Here is an 18,567-nt window from a genome sequence, read left to right on the forward strand (position 1 = left end):
TGAAATTACTGTAATCAAGGTCACTGAGAACCTGCGCTTGATGAATACAATTGTCTGTGATGGGTCCTCAACATCATTTCAGACCAGTGATGACGTGACTTGGCTTCAGGACAGCTCACTGTCCTCCCGGCCCCCCTGCCCTTTCCCTCCTCATCTCCCCACCTTCTAGAAGTTAGAGCCCCTCAGAGCTGTCCTTGGACCACTTCTCTATCTACACTCCCTCTTAGAGCTTTAAATGCACCTACATGCAGACAAACCCAGCTGTATATCTCCATCCTCGTCCTTTCTCCTGAATCCTAAAATCCTATTCAGCTGCCTAACTGATGCCCACATTTACACGTCTAAGGAGCACCTCAAACCTAACATGCCTGGCACTGCACACCACCCAACAATGACCGCCCCCCTTCCACCCCCCAGGGAGGTTTCTCATTTCCTTGGGACCATTCCAGCCTCCCAGTTTCCAAACCAAAACCTGGAGCCGTGCCACACTTCTCTCCTGCCAAAGCCACTCTTGGTCAATCAGAAAACCTCTTTTGCTCTGTCTTCACATATATCCAAATCCAACCACCTCTTCCCACAGCCTCATCCACCACTACCCTGGTGTTAGCCACCAGGGTCCTTCTCACAGGGATGGACTCGAGCTGGCCTCCTGCTTCCCCCACCAAATCTGATCTCAGCTCAGCGGCTCAAGCCACTCCTTCAAGATGGGCTTCAGATAATTTCACTCCTCTGCTCAAAACCAGCCGTATCCTCCACCCGACTGCTTGGGAAACGTAAGGCTGATGCTCGCGTCTTCGCAAACTTGCCCAGCACCGCCCGCTTTCCTATCTGACGGCGGCTGTCGCTGTCCCTGCTCCCTGTGCCCCTGTCGCACGGGCCCTGTGCTGCTCCAGGCCGGGACGGTCCCTTCTGCTTTGAGTGCTCTTTGCCTGGACATCACCGAGCCTTGCTCCCTCTGCCTCAAGCCCGGTTCAAATGACCTTCCAGGAGGCCTTCCTGACCCCCCACCTCCGCACTCTGAAACCCCTTCCCGGCGGGAAGACAGTGACGTGCTCTCTGTCTCACGAGGACTTGTCTGCTCATCAGCCCGTCAGGAGGTGCCCCGGCTTCCATAGCAGGGTCCTGCACAGACAGGCTCTCCGGAAATATGTTCTCCAAGAAACGGATTCAAGGAAGAAGGGTAAACAATAAACCAAGGTCCCAGAGAAGGTGAAATGGTTGGAGGGGAGCACAGGGAAGAAATCCACCTGCCGCAGTCGCAACAGCGGGCAGAAGGGGTCAGTGGCACAGGGGTCAGGGGTCAGGGGGCGGTGGTCTTCCTGGGCAGCCCCCGGGCTCCCCTCTTCCCAGTTTCCTCTCTGCTCTGAGTCCCAGCTTCTGCGGTACGATAGGATCCTGGCCCGATGGGCGCTCAGCGGACCCCTCCCACTGCTCGCATCCCTGTGCAGCGCTGGGACCCAGGGTAACACTGTGGGCGGTCACCCAGGAACACAATCCCGCCCCGCGCTGACTTCCTCCCAGTGACCGCCTAACCCCTGACTCCCCTCCTGCTGACCCACTCACCACCTCTCGCTGACCCACCCATCCCCTTCCAGTGACGGTCTTCTGATGACCCCCTAACCCCTGACCCCCTCCCGCTGACCCCGCCCCATGACCCCTCCGCAGCCCGGGTCGGCTCACCCCGGTCACACCCTTCCCTCTGAGCATGCTCGGAGTACTAACGCCCACGGGCCATGCCCACAGCGCGCGTTAGAGCCAATCTGCAGCCGGTGCGCGGCTGATTGGCGTCCAGCGGCAGAGACCCCGGATCCTGATTGGGTAGGCCTGCTGTTGTGGACGGGCCTACAAGGACGGAGTCCGGAAGTGCAGTCGCGCTGCTCGGGCCTGGGCTGGGGTCGCAGGGGTCGCCGGGGCGGCGAGGCCGGCATGGCGGCGCTGCGGAAGCACGGTAGGCAGGGATCGGGGGTCTGTGGGGACCGGGAGCTTTGGGGGACGGGGACTCTGGGCCCTCGGGACTGTGGGGACCCGGGACTGTGAGGACTGTGGGAACCTGGGGCTGTGGGGACGGAGGCTGTGAGGACGGGGACCGTGGGGACCTGGGGCTGTGAGAACCCGGGGCTGTGAGAACCCGGGGCTGTGAGGACTGGGACTATGGGGACCCGGGGCCGTGAGGACAGGGACTATGGGGACCCGGGGCTGTGAGGACCCGGGGCTGTGAGAACCCGGGGCTGTGAGGACGGGGACTATGGGGACCCGGGGCTGTGAGGACGGGAACTGTGAGAACCCGGGGCTGTGAGGACGGGGACTATGGGGACCCGGGATTGTAAGGGGCTCCTCCCAAAGCCCAGATTCTGACTCTCAAACCATTTACCTGCAGGGATTCTGAGTTTCTGGGCACATAACTAGTGTTACTAAGCTATGGTAGTATTTTTAGCCAACACCAAAGGCAGGATGGATACATTTAATTGGTTAACCTGGCACATGCCTTAGAATGAATGTCAGAGATACAGGGAACTCCAGACACCTCATGGAAAGCCCAGCAAACTTCTCATTACCCTATAATCATTAATATTAAAATGAAAAAAGGGAAGTTTCTATTTTTCCCAGTTTTATTCAGATATGATTGACATATAGCACTGTGTGGGTTTAAGGTGTGTATACAGCGCAGTGACTTGATGGGCTATGTGCTACAAAACCACCACCCATCGCCTCATACAGTTACACAATTTCTTTTCCTTGTGATGAGAACTTTTAGGACCTACTGTCTCTCTCAGCAACTTTCAAAATTCGCCATACAGCAGTGTTAACTATAGTCACCATGCCCTACAACTACATCCCAGGACTTATTTATCTTATAACTGGAAGTCTGTACCTTTTGACCATCTTTACCCATTTCTCCCATCCCCCAGTCACCTCTGGCAACCATCAGTCTGTTCTCTGTATCTGTGAGCTCCTTTTTTCAATTGTTTTTTTTTTAGATTCCACAAATAAGTGAGATCTTACAGTATTTGTCTTCCTTTGACTTATTTCACTTAGCATAAAGCCCTCAAAATCATCCATGTTATTGGAAATGAAAACATTTCCTTCTTTATGACTGAGTAGTATTTACATCTGCTTTATTCATCCATCCATCAATGGACACTTAGGTTGTTTCCTTGTCTTGGCTGTTGTGAATAATGCTGCAGTGAACATTGGGGTGCATGTATCTTTTTGAGTTAGTGTTTTTCTTCTCTTTGGATAAATACCCAGAAGTGGAATTGCTGGATTGTATGGTAATTCTATTTTTAATTTTTTGAGGAACCTTCATACTGTTTTCCATAGTGGCTGCACCAATTTACATCCCACCAACAGTGCATGAGTTCCCTTTTCTCCACATCCTCATCAACACTTGCTGTTTCTTGACTTTTTGATGATGGCCATTCTGACAGGTGTGAGGTGATATCTCATTGTGTTTTGATTTGCATTTCCCTGATGGTTAGTGATCTTGAGCGTCTTTTTGTATACCTGTTGGCCACCTGTATGTCTTCTTTGGAGAAATGTCTGCTCAGTTCCTCTGCCCATTTTTTATTCAGATTGTTTGGGGTTTTTGGCTATTGAATTGTATGGATTCTTTCTGTATTTTGGATATTAGCCCCTTAACAGATATATAGTGTACAAATATTTTTTCCCCTTCAGTAGGTTGCCTTTTCATTTTGTTGACAGTTTCATTTGCTTTGCAGAAGCTTTTTAGTTTCTTTTGTTTGTTTTTGCTGTTGTTGTCTTTGCTTTTGGTGTCAAATCCAAAAAAACCATTGCTGAGACCCATGTTGTCAAGGAGCTTTCCCCTGTGTTTTCTTCTAGGAGTTTTATGGTTTTGAAGGTTTTAGATATGTTTCTCTTTTTACTTGGGTTAGTTCGGGCCATGGTTATTTTTTTCCTCCTCTACGTTTAAAACAGGTGGTCGTGTTTTTGCCCTTTGAAAGGAAAAGCCCAGTGGCAACTCTAGTTAATAAGCATTTGCTTAAAATAGGAAAAAGAAATGAATTTCTCAGTAAGGCAGAATACAGAGAAGAGTAAATAATGTTCCCAGTCTGTGGCTTCCTTTGTAGAAGAACGCTTTGCCCAGCTTCCCCCATTGCTCTGAGCCCCAGGCGTTAGGACTCACCCGGTCAGCCTTAAAGAACAGATCATCTCATAAAGGGACGAAATTCCTCAACAGTCAGATGTTAGCTCCAAAGCGGGCATTACAGTATTTTGATGGGTCCCCAAGCTACGTCTTGTAACCCCCACCAGCAGTGGAGCCAGCAGGCTCTGCAGACTAACCGTGAGGTTCGCGGGGGCAGCCCTGACCGTGGCCTTCACGGGCCCCTGTGGCTGGTTGACCCCCTGCACCCTGACCGGGCCTCCTCTCCTGCCTGGGGCTCTGCCCTCATTCGCCAGCACCTGCTCTCCATCCTTCCGGCACGTGCGGCCTGGCCAAGCCTGGCAGCAACGCCCTGCTCCCGGCCCTCAGCTCGCTGCACCCAGAGGACTCAACTTTTCACCATCCGTCCTGAAAGAGGCCTCCTTCCTGTTGGGTCTCTGACAAAGTTACCAAGTAAAGTTGGGCCGTTGCAGAACATTGTGGTGAAAGGCTGGATTAGTAAGTCTTGAAAGTGTCCAAGCAGCCATTGTAAGTGAGAAACGCAATATCCATTCTCCTCATCATCTTAGCTAGGTCGCAGGAGCACTCGTGCCGGGGTAACAGACACTGAGAAACACCCGGTGGGGTTTTAGCCGGAAAAGCTTCTAAGCGCTTGTACCGGGTTGAGGTGTGAACCAGGGCCACCTCTTGTCTTCCTGGTCTGTGGGACTCGTGACGTGGACCCGATTCAGGCCGAGTGACGGTGGAGCAGACGCGCCGCTGGCTGCGCTCGGGGCGCCGTGGGCCGGGGTGGCGGAGGCGGCTGCAGGGCTGCAGCGTATCTGGGCTTCAGAGGAGGCGGGGAGAGGAGGAGGCCCGGCAGGAGGGGGACTGTGGGGCTGCTAAGCCCAGAGCTCTCCAGCCCGGGGTGCCTTGGGGGCCAGGGTGAGGGCGGCTGGGCGAAGCGCTTCTTGGGAGCCCCACTGCATGCCTTGGAAGAAAGGCCCTCAGCTTGAGCTCAGCGTGAGAAAGCACGAGGCAGGTGGGCTGGCGTGCTGCCTGGGGCGGCGGTTCTGAGGCTTCCCTGCAGGTTGACGGCGTCTGCTGGGTGATGTGGCCTCCTATGCGGTTTGTGGCAAAGCTCCTCGAGATGAAAGGAGGCTGCTGTCTTTGCAGCAAGGCTGCTGGAGGGAGAAGTAAATCTTTACTGCTCTCTCTTTGATGCTGGGGAAGCCTGTGGCCTGTACTGGAGGCCGTCCCTTGGGCATCCTTTGGGAGCTTCTGGGTTAACAGGCAGCGGTGGGTCCCGCACAGAGTGTGGTGGGGAGAGCGGGTGAGCATCCAGCACAGAGTTACGGGCTTTGCCCGGTGGGGACTGTGGAATCAGGAGGGATCTCGGGACAGCCCGGCGGGGCGCTGCGGGAGGGAGCTGCCCTGAGGTTCTCTGGCCATCTCGCGGGTGCTGGCCTGCTCGCTGGAGGCCGACTGCTGAGGGGTGACCTGAGTCCAGCGTCCCCCCACCTCCCCGCAGGCACCTTGCCCCTTTTCAGAAAATCCGCCGGCTCTGCTTCTGTCTGTTGCAGCTTCTCCGCTTGGAGCGTGTGGAGCCTTGTCCCCTGATGCACAGACCCCAGCAGAGCCTGGGGCACTCGCCCTCCGGGCCTGCTCCACGCTGGACGCGGACTCTCAGGTGGGCAAGCGTGAGGGCCATCCAGGACCAGGGTCCGGACTAGGAGGACACTGCTGTCACCCCTCCCTGCTACTCACGTGTGTCTGTGTGTAGCTGTATGTGTGTGTCTGCGTGTATGTGCATGTGTGTATCTGTCTGCATGTATGTTCGCGTGTGTGTGTGTGTGTCTCCCCCGTAGGACCCTCAGGCTTACACTGCCCGCAGCTTCCTTTGGAGTCTCAGACCCATGGGTACTGGTTGGGGTCTGTGTCAGTTGGGAAGACCCCGCTTTCCTTTGTGTTGAGCCACGTGCCTCGGGCGCCCCAACAGGTGGATGAGCAGTCGCTCACTGACCTGCAGGAAGAGCCCAACTCTCTTTATCCACAAAAGTGTCACTTCGGCGTTTTCTTCTGTGTTCAGTGTGATGCAGCAGATCCCTTCTCTTCCGGATCAAGAGCCCTTTTTCCTTTCAGCGATCTTCCAGGACTGAACGTGCGTGCCGCAGGGCCTGGAGAGGGTTAACGCAGAGATGGGCCGGGGCCGGGGCAGGGGGTGGACACGGTGCGGGGAGAAACTCAGAGCTGGAGGGTGAGGGGGCTCAGGCCACGGCATGGGACGTGGGGAATAACTCAGAGACCAGGGAGGGGGCTCAGCCAGGCGGGGACATGCCTTGCAGGGTCCCGTGCCTTGGATGTGACTGGGGACCGGGGCTCAGCTACCTCCTGACAACTGCTGAGTGGTGAGCCTCACACTGCCCTGGGACCCGGGCGGGGTCACTGTCACCTCTGGGGAGTGCGGAAAGCCTCAGCCTGTGGCCAGCAGCAGGACAAGGTGGGCTTCGGCGCACCAGCTTCAGGTCTGGTTCCTCTGTCACCATCCCCTGTGTGTGACGAGCCCCACGGAGGCAGTGCCGCCCGGGGCAGAGCCAGCGAGGTCGGACTAGTGCCCTCCCCGCCGGTCAGCACCCGTGGCCGGGAGCTGCACCCCTGGACCGTCATTTCCAGGTGTCCGTCTGAATCTGTCCAGGAGGCCAGCGGCCGAAGAGAAGATGGAAGACGTGAGGGTCGAGGCTAGGCGGGGGCCATTGGGGCGGGGGAGGCGGGAGGTGTGCTGGGAGCAGCGGTAGGTCTCTCTCCCGGGCTTGACAGGTGTCGCGCGGGCATGTGTGCAGGTTGCGGCGGGAGAGGGGCACACCTGTGAAGGCGCTCCCTAGGACCCTCGGGCCTCGTCTGTAAGGTGGGGGCTGTTCTGTGTCCTTTTACGAGCTAGTCAGTCAGGAGCGGCCGCCGGTGGAGCCTCAGGACAGGCCCAGGAAGGACGGTTTGTTGGGCTCTCGGGTCCTAGAGGCAGGGCCACGCCGGGCACGTGGGGGGATGGCCAGGGGGTCAGGGGGCAGAGGACAGGACAGAGGGAAGACTGAGGGCACGGCCTTTACTGGGGTTTCCAGGGGAAAGGCAGGCGGGGCGGGGGGAACACGTACGATTGGCTGGTTTTAGTGATTTTGCTGGGCTTTGGGTGACAGGGCTGTCCCGAGCCTCTGGGCACCTGGCCTGGGTGTTTCGGGCAGAGGAGTGTCACCTCCCCGGGGGCGGGGCAGGCGGAGGAGGCCGGGCCTGGCCGGCTGTTGGCATAGGTCACAGGCGGGCTCCTGGCTGGGCCCTTGGCTGGCGGGGGGTTGTCTCTGCCCAGCCAGACGGGACTTACGATGTCAGAGCATCACAGTAGACAGAAAATTTAAGATGTATGACTACTCGGTGAACAGCAGAGTCGTGAAGATTAACGCGGGTCACGTTTGTGAGGCGTGAGGCCCACGTGAGCAGCCTGCCATCACTGACACCATGGGTGTGGGACGTGGAAGCGGCCGAGGGGGACCTTGTCAGGAAGACGGTGTGCACGGCCCAGCGGCTGGAGAGATGACAGCGCCTGGACAAGGCTTCAGGACCGTGGGAGCAGGACGGTTCCTCAAGCAGAGGGTGCCAGGCGCAGTGGGGGCACGATGGGGAGCCAGGGCTCCTCCCTGCTCGGCTGGGGCGGCAGAAGCCAGTGGGAGGATGGGCACTTCCTCCCCAACATCCTCACCCAGAGAACAGGTGACCCAGCTATGGTCAGGCAAGCCTTGTGCCCTTTGGGTTGAATTCCAGATCTGTCTGCTGAAAAAGCCAGTGTCGATTAAACTGGAAAAAAAATAAAAGTATTGGAGTAAAAGTAATAGGTTATCCTCTGTCTCCCCATTGTAATGAGGCAGCTTTCCGAGTTGCCTTTGAACGTCCCCTCAGCCCGCCCTGTCGCATCGCGTCTTGGTGAGAAAACAAGACAGGCTGGGAGCTGTGTCTGCTCTCCCTGCATCTCCTGGGTTAGGACGCAGTCACCAAGCCCAACAAAAACGATCACAGCCTTACGTGCACTTAAAATGTTTCTGAATAGCTGATGGCATAGTAATTGCTGCTTAAAAAACTGCGAGGAAAAATTTTGGACAGATTTTAGAATTTTTTTTTTTTAAGTGTTAAAGTTTTGGGAGAAAATGAAAGTTTAGTGGATGTCTACCTCTTAAATGGGGAGACCACCTCAGACTGGTCATGGCGTAGGATTCCAATTATGTCCCATTTGAGTACTATTTCTGGTCTTATTTTGAGAACTATCTTCCTTTTAATTAATATTTCAGAAAGCTTGCCAACTGTTGCTTAAATCTTAGCTAATTGTTTTTCCATTTATAATTCTATGATGAAAGTCATTAACAAACTATCATTCATTGAATTTGCATACTATATTGAGCGTCTCTTTCTTGTGAACTGATGCAGTGCTATTATCAATTTATTCCTTTATTCATAAGCATCCATTAAATACCTTCTCTCATTATAGGGATAAAATGGGAAAAAAAACCCATATTGAATATTGTGGGAGGAAAAGCTATGGAGAGGTTGGCAGATAAACATAGTCTTTACTGAAAAGAGAAAATTGAAAATGCTGTATCAGATTCCAAGAAATACCCTAAGAAAATTTAAATTTAAAGTGTCTCTTAAGCTATACAGATATCAGGTGGAAAAGGGAATCAACTGAGTCAGTGTTTACTGAGGTTGGGGAACTTCTTCCTTTTCTTTATGATTTGTCAGTGTGTGTTTGTTTTGGAAGATTTTCTCTACTATGCCAGGCTAAGGTCGGGAGGCTGTCATCAAACTGGCCACAGGGAAAGTTTCAATGATTTTCCATTTCTGATCTTATTTTCAGTAGCAGTTTTTCATTTATATATGATTTCAAAAAGCCTGCCAACTCTGGTTTCAAATTCTAGATAATCACTTTTCCATTTAGATAATCACTCTAAAAACGTACAACATAAAACCATTTGTTCTGATGTTTTTCTCTCATAATGAAATATCTAGAAGTCACTTTTTAGAAGTTATTTGTTAATATTTATGGTCTCTTTTATTTTTGTGTAATTCCTATAAGCATGTGGCCCATCAGTTTTACTGTTTCCCATTAACATCCACCCTTGGAAATATAGTTTTTTAGCTAATTTTATTCCGCATGACCCCAGATTAGCTCCACGTGTTTTTTTTGTCCTCTGAGAGTTATGCTTTTCTGAGACACAGTGGTTCATAGGGATGATTTGGCTAGAGAATTACAAATGAATCAATATCATTTCTAATCTCATCCATTACCAGAAAGATCTACAGTATATATTTAGTAAAAATAAATGTATAGTTTTACACCAATGGTAAATAAAGTATTTTGTGTACATAGATGTTGAGGGAAATGTGTATCACTTTACCATCAAAGTGAACTTTTTTAAGGAAAAGAAAAATATTTCTGACATTGATGGGGTGACTTCGTGGTCTCAAAGATCAGAGGTGCTTTTTTTTCTACCACATAGTTTTCATTTTCCTTTGCTCTTTTCAGAATGGAATATTACCGAAGAAAAAGTTCCTATTTTTGTTTCTTTTTTTTTTTTTTCATGAGAGCCTTTTCTAATAGAAGGTACATGCACCCAGTTTCCCCTGATGAGGAAGCTTTCCCGGCTGGGAGGTGTGCCGGGAGCACCGTCTGACTCAGGCAGGAGCCTGTTAGACATTCCGCCCTAAGACCACAGCGAAGGAGACCTAATTCCTTGAAATGCTGCCATTAACACCTCTGTGTTAAAAATGGAGCAAACCCCTTTCTTTTTTATACCCAACCGTTAGACTTTAAAACGCATGACTGTGTGGCAGAAGAGTTCAGAATTGAATAGTTTACCACCAGCAATCAAACTATTTCCTTTTGAGTTCTTCCCAGGTGTCTAATTTCCAAAGAACACTTTACTGAAATTTTATTTTTATTTGGCTTGTGTCTTTAACCTGAAATAGCAAGTTTAGATGGCAGTCCTCTCTGAAAATTATATCAAAATGACTTAATTCCCCTGTGACACAGAGACTTGATCTCTCTGTTTGGTATTTCGTCGTATTAATTTCAGACAGGATGTTTTTCTCCACAGTGACCTTTTTCTGTGTCTCTCATGTCCCAGCTCCAGTCGCCCGTCGCGTGGTGATTGTACTTGTCTCCTGCAGGCATCAATGTCCATTCCCCTGCTTTTTTATGTTCCGCTGATTGCTTTTTGACAGACAGCAGAGTTTCAAGTTACAACCTGCTCTTGCTGGGAGAGGGGGACGGCACAGGCAGGAGGCCGGCGGTTCACTGAGCTCCTGTGGTGACACAGAGCTGCCTTCCTGGACCCAAGCACCTTGCTCTTTTTTGTTTGTTCTTGAGCACAGTGGAAATTAAGCAGAAAAGAGACTTTTAACCTCTAAATTGATTTTTAGGACTACGTTTGCAGGAGGCACGCGGGTGCGCGCGCACACACACACACACACACACACACACACACACACACAGAGTCACAAGGCGCCTTTCAACAAACCAAAGCTGACAGATGCTTTTTAAAAATGATGCTTTACTGTGTTCCTACCCTGAAAAAAATAACCTTTCATTTATGTTCTGCTTTTAACGTGAATCCCTAAGTAAGTTTGGCCAGTTAGAATTAAGTCCCTATTTGTAGGAAACCGGCAGGCAGTTCGTGGGGTACCCAGCTCCTTCATAGCCCTGGAGGCTCAGAGAACTGAGAGTCCAGTGGCTACACATTTCTTTTGGTCTAAAATAGCTGGTAATTTGTATTTAAGTAAACTACGAGCTCCGTTTGTGATAGGAGCCCCATGTGACTGCACAGGAGCAGATCCATCGTCCCTTTGAAAAGCAGAGGCACTGATCACGGGGGCTGGCGGGGGGCTGGGCAGGCAGGTCCACGCTGACAGCTTGTTTGCTTCAGAGGATGGTGTTCGGACGTTCAGTGGTCTTATTCCCTGTGTTGTCTCAAATGCTGGGATGAAGTGAAATTCACCAAGGAACCCTCCAGCAGTATTGGTTGGTAGAAAGTATTGTTTTCATTCTGTTTGTTACACATTGCTCTTTTAAAGCTGATTTTGAAAAATTAAAATCACGTTATTTTTAAGAAGACTTTATGCTTTAAATTGTGGCAACTGAAAGTATTAGACATGTATATTTATCAGCAAAATTATTTTAATCTGAGGTTCCTGGATATTTGGAATCCATTAAGACTCACTAGTTAGACTTCTCGTTGAAGACACAACTCCCACTTTTGCTGTTGGGATGCCCATCCTGGCAGCTCTTTGAGATCATCTGTTCTTGTGCCTGTTGACAAGACTTTGATAAGTATCTCACGGATCATGGATAATAGGACGTAAAACCTGCATCTCCTCTCAGAGCAGTTTTGTTCCCATGATAACGTTTATTACAAGTCGTAGGGGTGGGATTGAACTCCTTGAACTCACCCCTTTATGGAGCACATGTGCTGCCGGGAGTGGGAGCCTGCAGAGATGCCTGGAGAAGGTGTGTTTTTGCTTGTGAGGTTTTTAACACACATGAGTGTGAGATGGAAATCATGCTGCCTCTTGGGTTTACGAGATGCTTAACCCCATTTAGCTTAGGAGGATGAAAGTTCTTCTCTTTGTTTTAGTTTTTGAACTACTGTGCTCAATTTTAAATTTAAAACTTAGGAAAATTGTCTTTCCCATTTGATAAAGTGTGAACTGTGCAGACTCTCTGGCCTTTATGAATTAGCACATCTGAATCTGTACTGTTCTCCCCACAGTCACCCTCCAAATATTAATCTTGGGATTGAAGCGTAGAGTATGACACTTTTATATTTAAGTTGTACTTTTATGAACATTTGTTTTGAATTTTGAGTGCACAGCCTGTGTTCCCTCGATCTTAGATGGTTTGCGTGCTGTGCGTGCTGAGCCCCCTCCCCGTGGTGCAGCCGCGGGCTCCTCAGATGCACATGGACACGTGGTGCGTCCTCCTTCCCCGTGGGCACGTCCGGCGCTCGTGGGGCAGGTTCCCTCTCTGCTTCTCTGTCTGCTGTGGGGCCTTGTGTCTTCAGTGGCCAAGACGGTCCTCCCTCGAGCAGCCGTGGTTGTTCAGCCAGGACGGATGTGACTGGATTTGTGTGCAGAACGAGGACGCACCCTCCTCCTGAACACAGGCTCCTTGGAGACGTGCCGATCCCAGGGCGCAGGCAGAGGGAGAGCAGATGAGCCTGGAGCAGCTCCTGGTGCCGGCAAGTAGCCACGTGCTCTCAGAAGGGCGGGGGGGGGGGGGTGGGGGGGCGGGCATCAGGCAGGCAGCGCAGGGGCTGGCGGGCCGGCAGTGCCCCAGGCCAGGCCATGGGCGCAGGGCGAGTGGGGAAAAACAGTTCAGTTTTGCTTTGTGAAAACACCGGGCACTGCAGGCCATTGGGTGGGCTTGCCTGCTGTTGGCAGTGGGGTCTGGATCTCAGGCGAGCTCCAGGAGGTTTCAGCCTTCGTCCCGGACTGAGACGGGAGTGGGAAGGGAGAGAGGCCGGGCGTGAGGAAGTGAGAGCCCCGTCGTCCGCTCCTGTGTCGTCTCTGCAGCACACCTGTGTTGTCAGTCTTGCAGCCTTGCCCGCAGAGGTGTTTCTGCCCATTTTACGGAGGGAAACAGTGAGGCTCAGAAAGACCACGTAACTCAGAAAAGGTTTCCTACCTAGGAGTGGCAGAACTGTGGCTTAACCCAGTTGAACCCGACTCGTGGAGGGATCCCTGGTGGGCATTGTGGGAGAGGGGAGGAGCTCTGTGTGGGGAGACCTGCAGGTTTGCCCTGTGCCCTGAGCCTCCTGCTCACCAAGAACCTTCTCTCCTCTCAGGGTCACGAAACTTTGCTTCCTGGTAACGAGGCCGAGGCGGCAAGTATTGAGCCTTTGAGTCTTGCGCTAGATTTAGTTTTTAAAATGTCACTGGGGACACTACAGGGCCTGGCAGCCCTGAGCAGGGTCCCATAGTCAGGAGACATGGAGAGGGGCCCTGTCCCCGGCGGGGCTGCCTCTGGTGGGGCGTTGGCCGGGATGATGTTTGAACCCCAGCTCTTGCCACCCTTCCCTATCGGGGAGGCCCAGAGCCCGAAGCAAGGCCCGGCCAGCCCCCGTGGGGCGGCGGGGGAGCCTGGGTGGCAGATGAGGCCGCCCTCGGACCACGGCCCTCAGACCCAGGCCCCTTATAAGGAGCTCTCAGCTTCCAGAGCCAGGTGTGAGGCAAGCTTGTAGCCCGCAGACCCCACCCAAGTTGGGGACAAAGGGTTCTGGCCCCCGGGACCTCAGCACTGGAGCGCTCAGCCTGGGGCTAGGACTGAATCTTGTCCCTGAGGAAGGACCACGTGTCCTGAACCTCCCAACGGGCTGAGGCCCCTGCAGCGGTCATACGGGGACACCGCAAAGCCAGTGAGTGGAGAACCAAAGGGCCTCGAGAGCCGGAGGCTTTGCAGACACGCCGCCAGGTAGCTCCTTGGTGAAAACCCCTATTAATTAGGCTGTAAATACAATTTATTTAGGCAATACGTTGAATTCAGTGAAAGTGCCACGGGCTTTTGCTCTTTTCCTTGCCCCTACACACTACCAATGTCTCAGCTCAGGATCCACGGCAGAAAGCCTGGGCTGTGAGTTCCTGGCCAGCCTGCTGTGTGCCGCGCCCTCGCCGCCTGTTGTCAGGGCACCTGTTCAAGCAAAATCGTCAGGTGCCCAATCCACTTCAGTGCTCCCTATAGAGGGGGGCCTTCTGGGGGCCTGGCTCGCGCTGGTTTCTCCCCGGGATTGCTGTGTTTTTATGCCGGCTTCTTCGGGCTGTGTGGCTGCTCAGCTGTGGTGCAGGCACTGCTTGGTGATGACCTGTGTCGGGTTTTCCTGTAGTGTTGTGTGTTCAGACACACGTGTGTGCAGAAGCTTCGGCTCAGAGATGACCTCATCTGGACGCCCGTGTCAGCCGCCGCCAGCCCAGGCGAGTCTCAGGCTCCGAGCTTCCCCAAGTTTGTTTTAGAGCAGGGTGCCCAGTTAGGATTTTACCTTAAAATTTGTTCTAGTTCATAAAAATGCTGACTTGTTGATAGTCTGTAGGTAAAGTTTATTTTATCTGCCTTTGGCTTCCGCTGGAAATTGCCACCCAGTCTTCTGGAATAGAGTGTTTTCCCCTCTGCCATTTAAGGAAATGCACAGGACAGTTCAATTTCTAACGGAAACTTGGAACCTACCCTCTGGATGTGTCTTTGAGCGCCGGTCTAACGGAACAGCCTGTCTCCCCGTGACGCACACGCTGCCCGGGGCCGTCTGCAGAGGCCTTGGGAATATTCTGAGCCGGGCCCTGCGCCGTTCAGCCAGGCAGAGGTGGGGGTTGGAGTCCAGCGTTGCCGGGACCCGAGACCGTAAATGGGGGCATCGTCGCCAGAGACGGTTTCTTCAATCCAGGGCCTCCTGGCCGAGCGGGCAGCCAGCCATCAGGCCACCGGGCCAGCGGACGGGTGGCATCAGGACCCCGTGCTCCTCCCAGGCACCCGGCCAAGCACTGCCTGGGCTTGAATAGTTTTCTGAGAAGGCCTTTCGTGTTTTTAGACCCAAGTTGTGTTTTTTCCAACTAGGACCAGTTGGAGGGGGTTATCTCTGCTGCGAGGGCCATCTGAGCACATGATGAAATGAGGAGTGGGCTGCGTCTTTAGGGTTGTGCCTCCCACGTGGGGACAGGGCCCTGCCCTCTGTGACCCACAAGCCGCTCAGTGGCCCCTTCAGACTTCCCCTCTCACGTCACCGCATCGTCAGTGGCCCAAACATACATCCTCCACTTCATCGTCTGAAGAACTCAAGCCCTTCTCCGGGGTCCCGATTTCTGCCCCACGGTGCTTGGTTACTCCAGAGCAGCTCTCTCTCTCTTTGCTGATTTGTTTCTAAATTTAATGAGGTTAAAACAGGTTCACTGGATGAACGTTTTCCCCTCACCTTTTCTAGGATGCTGTTTTGAGATTGTACCCCTTCATTGTTCACACTTAAATCAGGACAGAAATATTTATTCACTGTGGCAGCTCTTCCCCTCCAGTTAGAGCAGAATGTAAACTAAAATAAGCCAAATGAAGACTCTGCACACCCTTGTGAGAACCTTGCCGGCTGTGCTGGTCCCCGGCGGGTGCCCTGGAGGGAGGAGCCCGGGCTGCCTGGGGCCTGCCCAGCGTGTCTGCTGTGAACTGACGTGGACCCAGCCTGTCTGGGGCTGCGCTGGGGCCCAGGACCTCAAACCCAGATTCTCAAAACACCTCACAGTCTGTGCTTTACACATACATTCAACCAGAGACAAGGTGCGGGAAGAACAGAACTGTGAGCCCAAGTGCGGCCCCCAGGTGTGAGCATAGGTGTGAGCGGCTCCTACCTGTGCTCACACCTGTGGGGGCATCCAGTGCCGGGGGGGGCGGCATCCTTTCAGGGGACGGTGCTGGGGGGTCCCCTGATAGGGACGGTGCTGGGGGGGGTCCCCTGATGGGGACGGTGCTGGGGGTCCCCTGATGGGGACGGTGCTGGGGGGGTCCCCTGATGAGGACGGTGCTGGGGGTCCCCTGATGGGGACGGTGCTGGGGGTCCTCTGATGGGGACGGTGCTGGAGGGTCTTGGGGGGACAAGCCCAATGGTGTCCTGTAGGGGGGCAGTCCTGAGGTAGTGATGTCGTGATACGTCTTTGTTTTATATAAAATCCATTTGCAATTTAAATAAAACTGCCATCAGTAATTCTTTTCCTTTCTTTTGCAAATTGATTGCGTCTGTAGTGTTTGTTGGAAAAGTGCTGAAGAAACTGTATCCTGAGGCTCCACGTGGCCAAGAGAAGAGGGCCCCAGTGAGTCCAGCCTGCAGAAACCCACCTGAGAAAGTGGCTCCTGAGAGAGTGAAGGGCAGGAGCGTCCCCCCCATGACAGGTGAGGGCGGGTTCCCTGGACATCCCCCGGCAGCACGTGCCTGGCCTCAGGCCACTGGGGTGTCAGCTCAGGGGACGGGCAGGTGTCGTTCTGCTCAGGCTCCGGGAGGACGGCTACTTCACTGGGGAGGGAAGAAGCCAGCGTCGGTGCCCCCAGCTGGGGACGCGGTCAGGTTCGCCATTGGTGTGGAGTTCGTCTGCATGCTGTTCCCGGTCGCAGAGACTGGACCCTGCTGCCTGGCCTCTCCCCTGCCCCGTCGCCCTGCCCCACGCCCTGTCCGCCCAGGACGCGCTCCTGACGTCTCTCCTGTCTTAGTCTCCTGCCCGTTGCTCTTCACAGATGTCTGTCCAAGATCCTTACACAGTGGGGTGGTCGGCCGTGGAGGCTCCTCTCACTCTGGTTCCCCATCAGTGCAGGGGTGTCGCCTGGCGAGGGGCCACTGAGCGGGACACATGGAAGGAGGCCAGGCGAGGTGGGGGCAGCCCTGGCTGCAGCCCCTAGTGCCCAGGTGGACGTGAGAGGGCAGAGTTCCCAGCACCCTTTCTAGGGTCAGTCCCGTTTCTCTTTGGCAGTGGCCACTCACGGGGCTCTGTCCCGGGGTGATTCTGTTCCTGAGCGCTGGTCTCTCCTGCTGGCCTGGCCCGGTAACCTTGTGTCCACAAATCCCGACCCTCCCTGGACCAGATCTCAGCGGCAGGCCCGACAAGCCCAAGGCATGCCTGCTGCCCACAGGCTGGATCTCCAGAAATAATCGTGCCCACGCCTGTTTCACCCATGAGATGGCCGATGCCTGCGGACGAGGGGAAAGCGTTTCCCCCCCAGAATGGGGGGCTCCACAAGCTTGTCCTGCAGGATGAACCCGGGGCTGCCGAGTTCCCTTTCTGTGTCCTCCTGTGCCTCGGTGTGGTTGGGATGCTCTGACCCCCGTGTAGCATCCCCCCAGGACCACCACTCTCTGGCGCACCTGCTGCTGTTCTGACAGAGAGCCTGCCAGGTGTAGGATGGACTCCCACCCCTGGAGTCACACTAAGGAATAGTGGCTGCTATTTAATGCGGTTTTACCTTTCAAAGACCCTACTGTCGTGGGCTGAATTGTATCCTCCATAATTCATACGCTGAAGCCCTGACCTCAAGATGTTGACTGTGTTTGGAGACGGGGCCTTTAAAGGGTGATTAAGTGAAACAAGGCCATTAGGGTGGGTCCTAGTCCAGTGTGACTGGTGAGGTCAGGAAGAGATCAGGACCCAGACACGCACAGCAGCACGACTACGTGAGGACACGGGGAGAAGACGGCCATCCACACGCCAAGGAGAGAGGCCTCGGAAACCAGCCCTGTGACACCTCCATCTCGGACATCCAGCCTCCAGAACCAGGAGAGAAGGAACACCTGTGCTTAAGCCCCCACCTGTGGTGCTGCCCAGAAAACTAACGTGACACCCGTTCCACCTGCGAGAGACGCACGTGGTTTTGAAAAAGCACAGCACAGCTTAGCAAGGCGGGAACCATGGGGAAGACGTGCCGCCTACAGGAGGAGCAGGTGTCCCTGGGAGTTCCTGTTTTCTGTCCAAGTTTGACTGAACCAGTGTTCTTAGTCTTTTTAAAAATTTTGTTTTTAGGGTTTATTTGCATTTTCTTCCCTCTTCTAACTTGACAGTTTTAACAGTGATTATTCACTAATAGTAATAATCTGGGCGGTGTCTTTCCACGGAAGCTCCAGGTTCAGTCATGTCATTTCAGCAGGCGGCTGTGAGGTGCTGTTGTTGTTAAGTACGAAGATGTTGAACTAAAAATCAAGATGCTGATGTAAGGTTGGTTCAGAATGTATTGATTACGTGAAATGACCCGTACGGAAGGTTCAGAAGCTTGTTCCATGGAGCAGATGCCTGGTGTGAGTGGATGAGGGGGCCCTGAGCGTGGGGAGCCTCCATCACGTCTGCCAGGAGCTGGGGGTGGGCCCCAGCTGCCTGCAGCCTGAGCTGTGATGGGCAGTGGGGCACCCATGGGGCTGACTGGTGATCACACTGTGGTGGCTGGTGCCAGCGGCTTTGTGGCACAGTTGGAGGATAGGACAGGATAGACGCCAGTGTCCGGGTGGAGTTGGCCCAGCCAGCATGGTGATGGGGCCAGAGGAGAGGTCCCATGAGGACCGCAGGTCAGGATTCGGCCCGTGTTCTCGGTGGCTCTCTCCACCCACGTGATTTCTCAGATTGCAGACCCTGCGTGTGGTGCTTGCTGTCTAAGGCAGCGCAGCGTGCCTTGCGCAGTGTAGACTGGCCACCTGCCATGGCCTAAACTAAGGGGGAGTGTTTAATGAGGATGTGGTGGGACCAGGGCAGTCTCACCGGGTCCTAGAGGGGCGTCCAGTTCCTGCATCTCTGCACACCCCGCACTTTCTCCCCTTCCAGAGCACCCTCTGGCCGCCAAGCATCCTGGAGGGGGGAGGGGTCTGGTGGGCAGGACCCCCACACCCTTTCTCATGGCTTCAGGCAACAAATAGAGGAGGCGTTTCTGA

The 18,567-nt window shown here is 53.7% G+C and overlaps 1 protein-coding gene across 1 annotated transcript in view; it reads left to right on the forward strand.

The window, feature by feature from the left end:
* Nucleotides 1-1,840: 1,840 nt before the first annotated feature.
* Nucleotides 1,841-18,567, forward strand: part of ERICH1 (glutamate rich 1) — a 45,920-nt gene continuing 29,193 nt past the window's right edge. Inside the window, exons 1-2 of the mRNA XM_061177360.1 lie at nucleotides 1,841-1,948; nucleotides 15,909-16,055. Of these exons, the coding sequence (XP_061033343.1) occupies nucleotides 1,927-1,948; nucleotides 15,909-16,055 (169 nt within the window). The 5' untranslated portion in view covers nucleotides 1,841-1,926. The remainder of the gene's footprint in view (nucleotides 1,949-15,908; nucleotides 16,056-18,567) is intronic.

Source organism: Eubalaena glacialis, chromosome 20, assembly GCF_028564815.1.
Source record: "Eubalaena glacialis isolate mEubGla1 chromosome 20, mEubGla1.1.hap2.+ XY, whole genome shotgun sequence".
Classification (NCBI taxonomy): Eukaryota; Metazoa; Chordata; class Mammalia; order Artiodactyla; family Balaenidae; genus Eubalaena; species Eubalaena glacialis.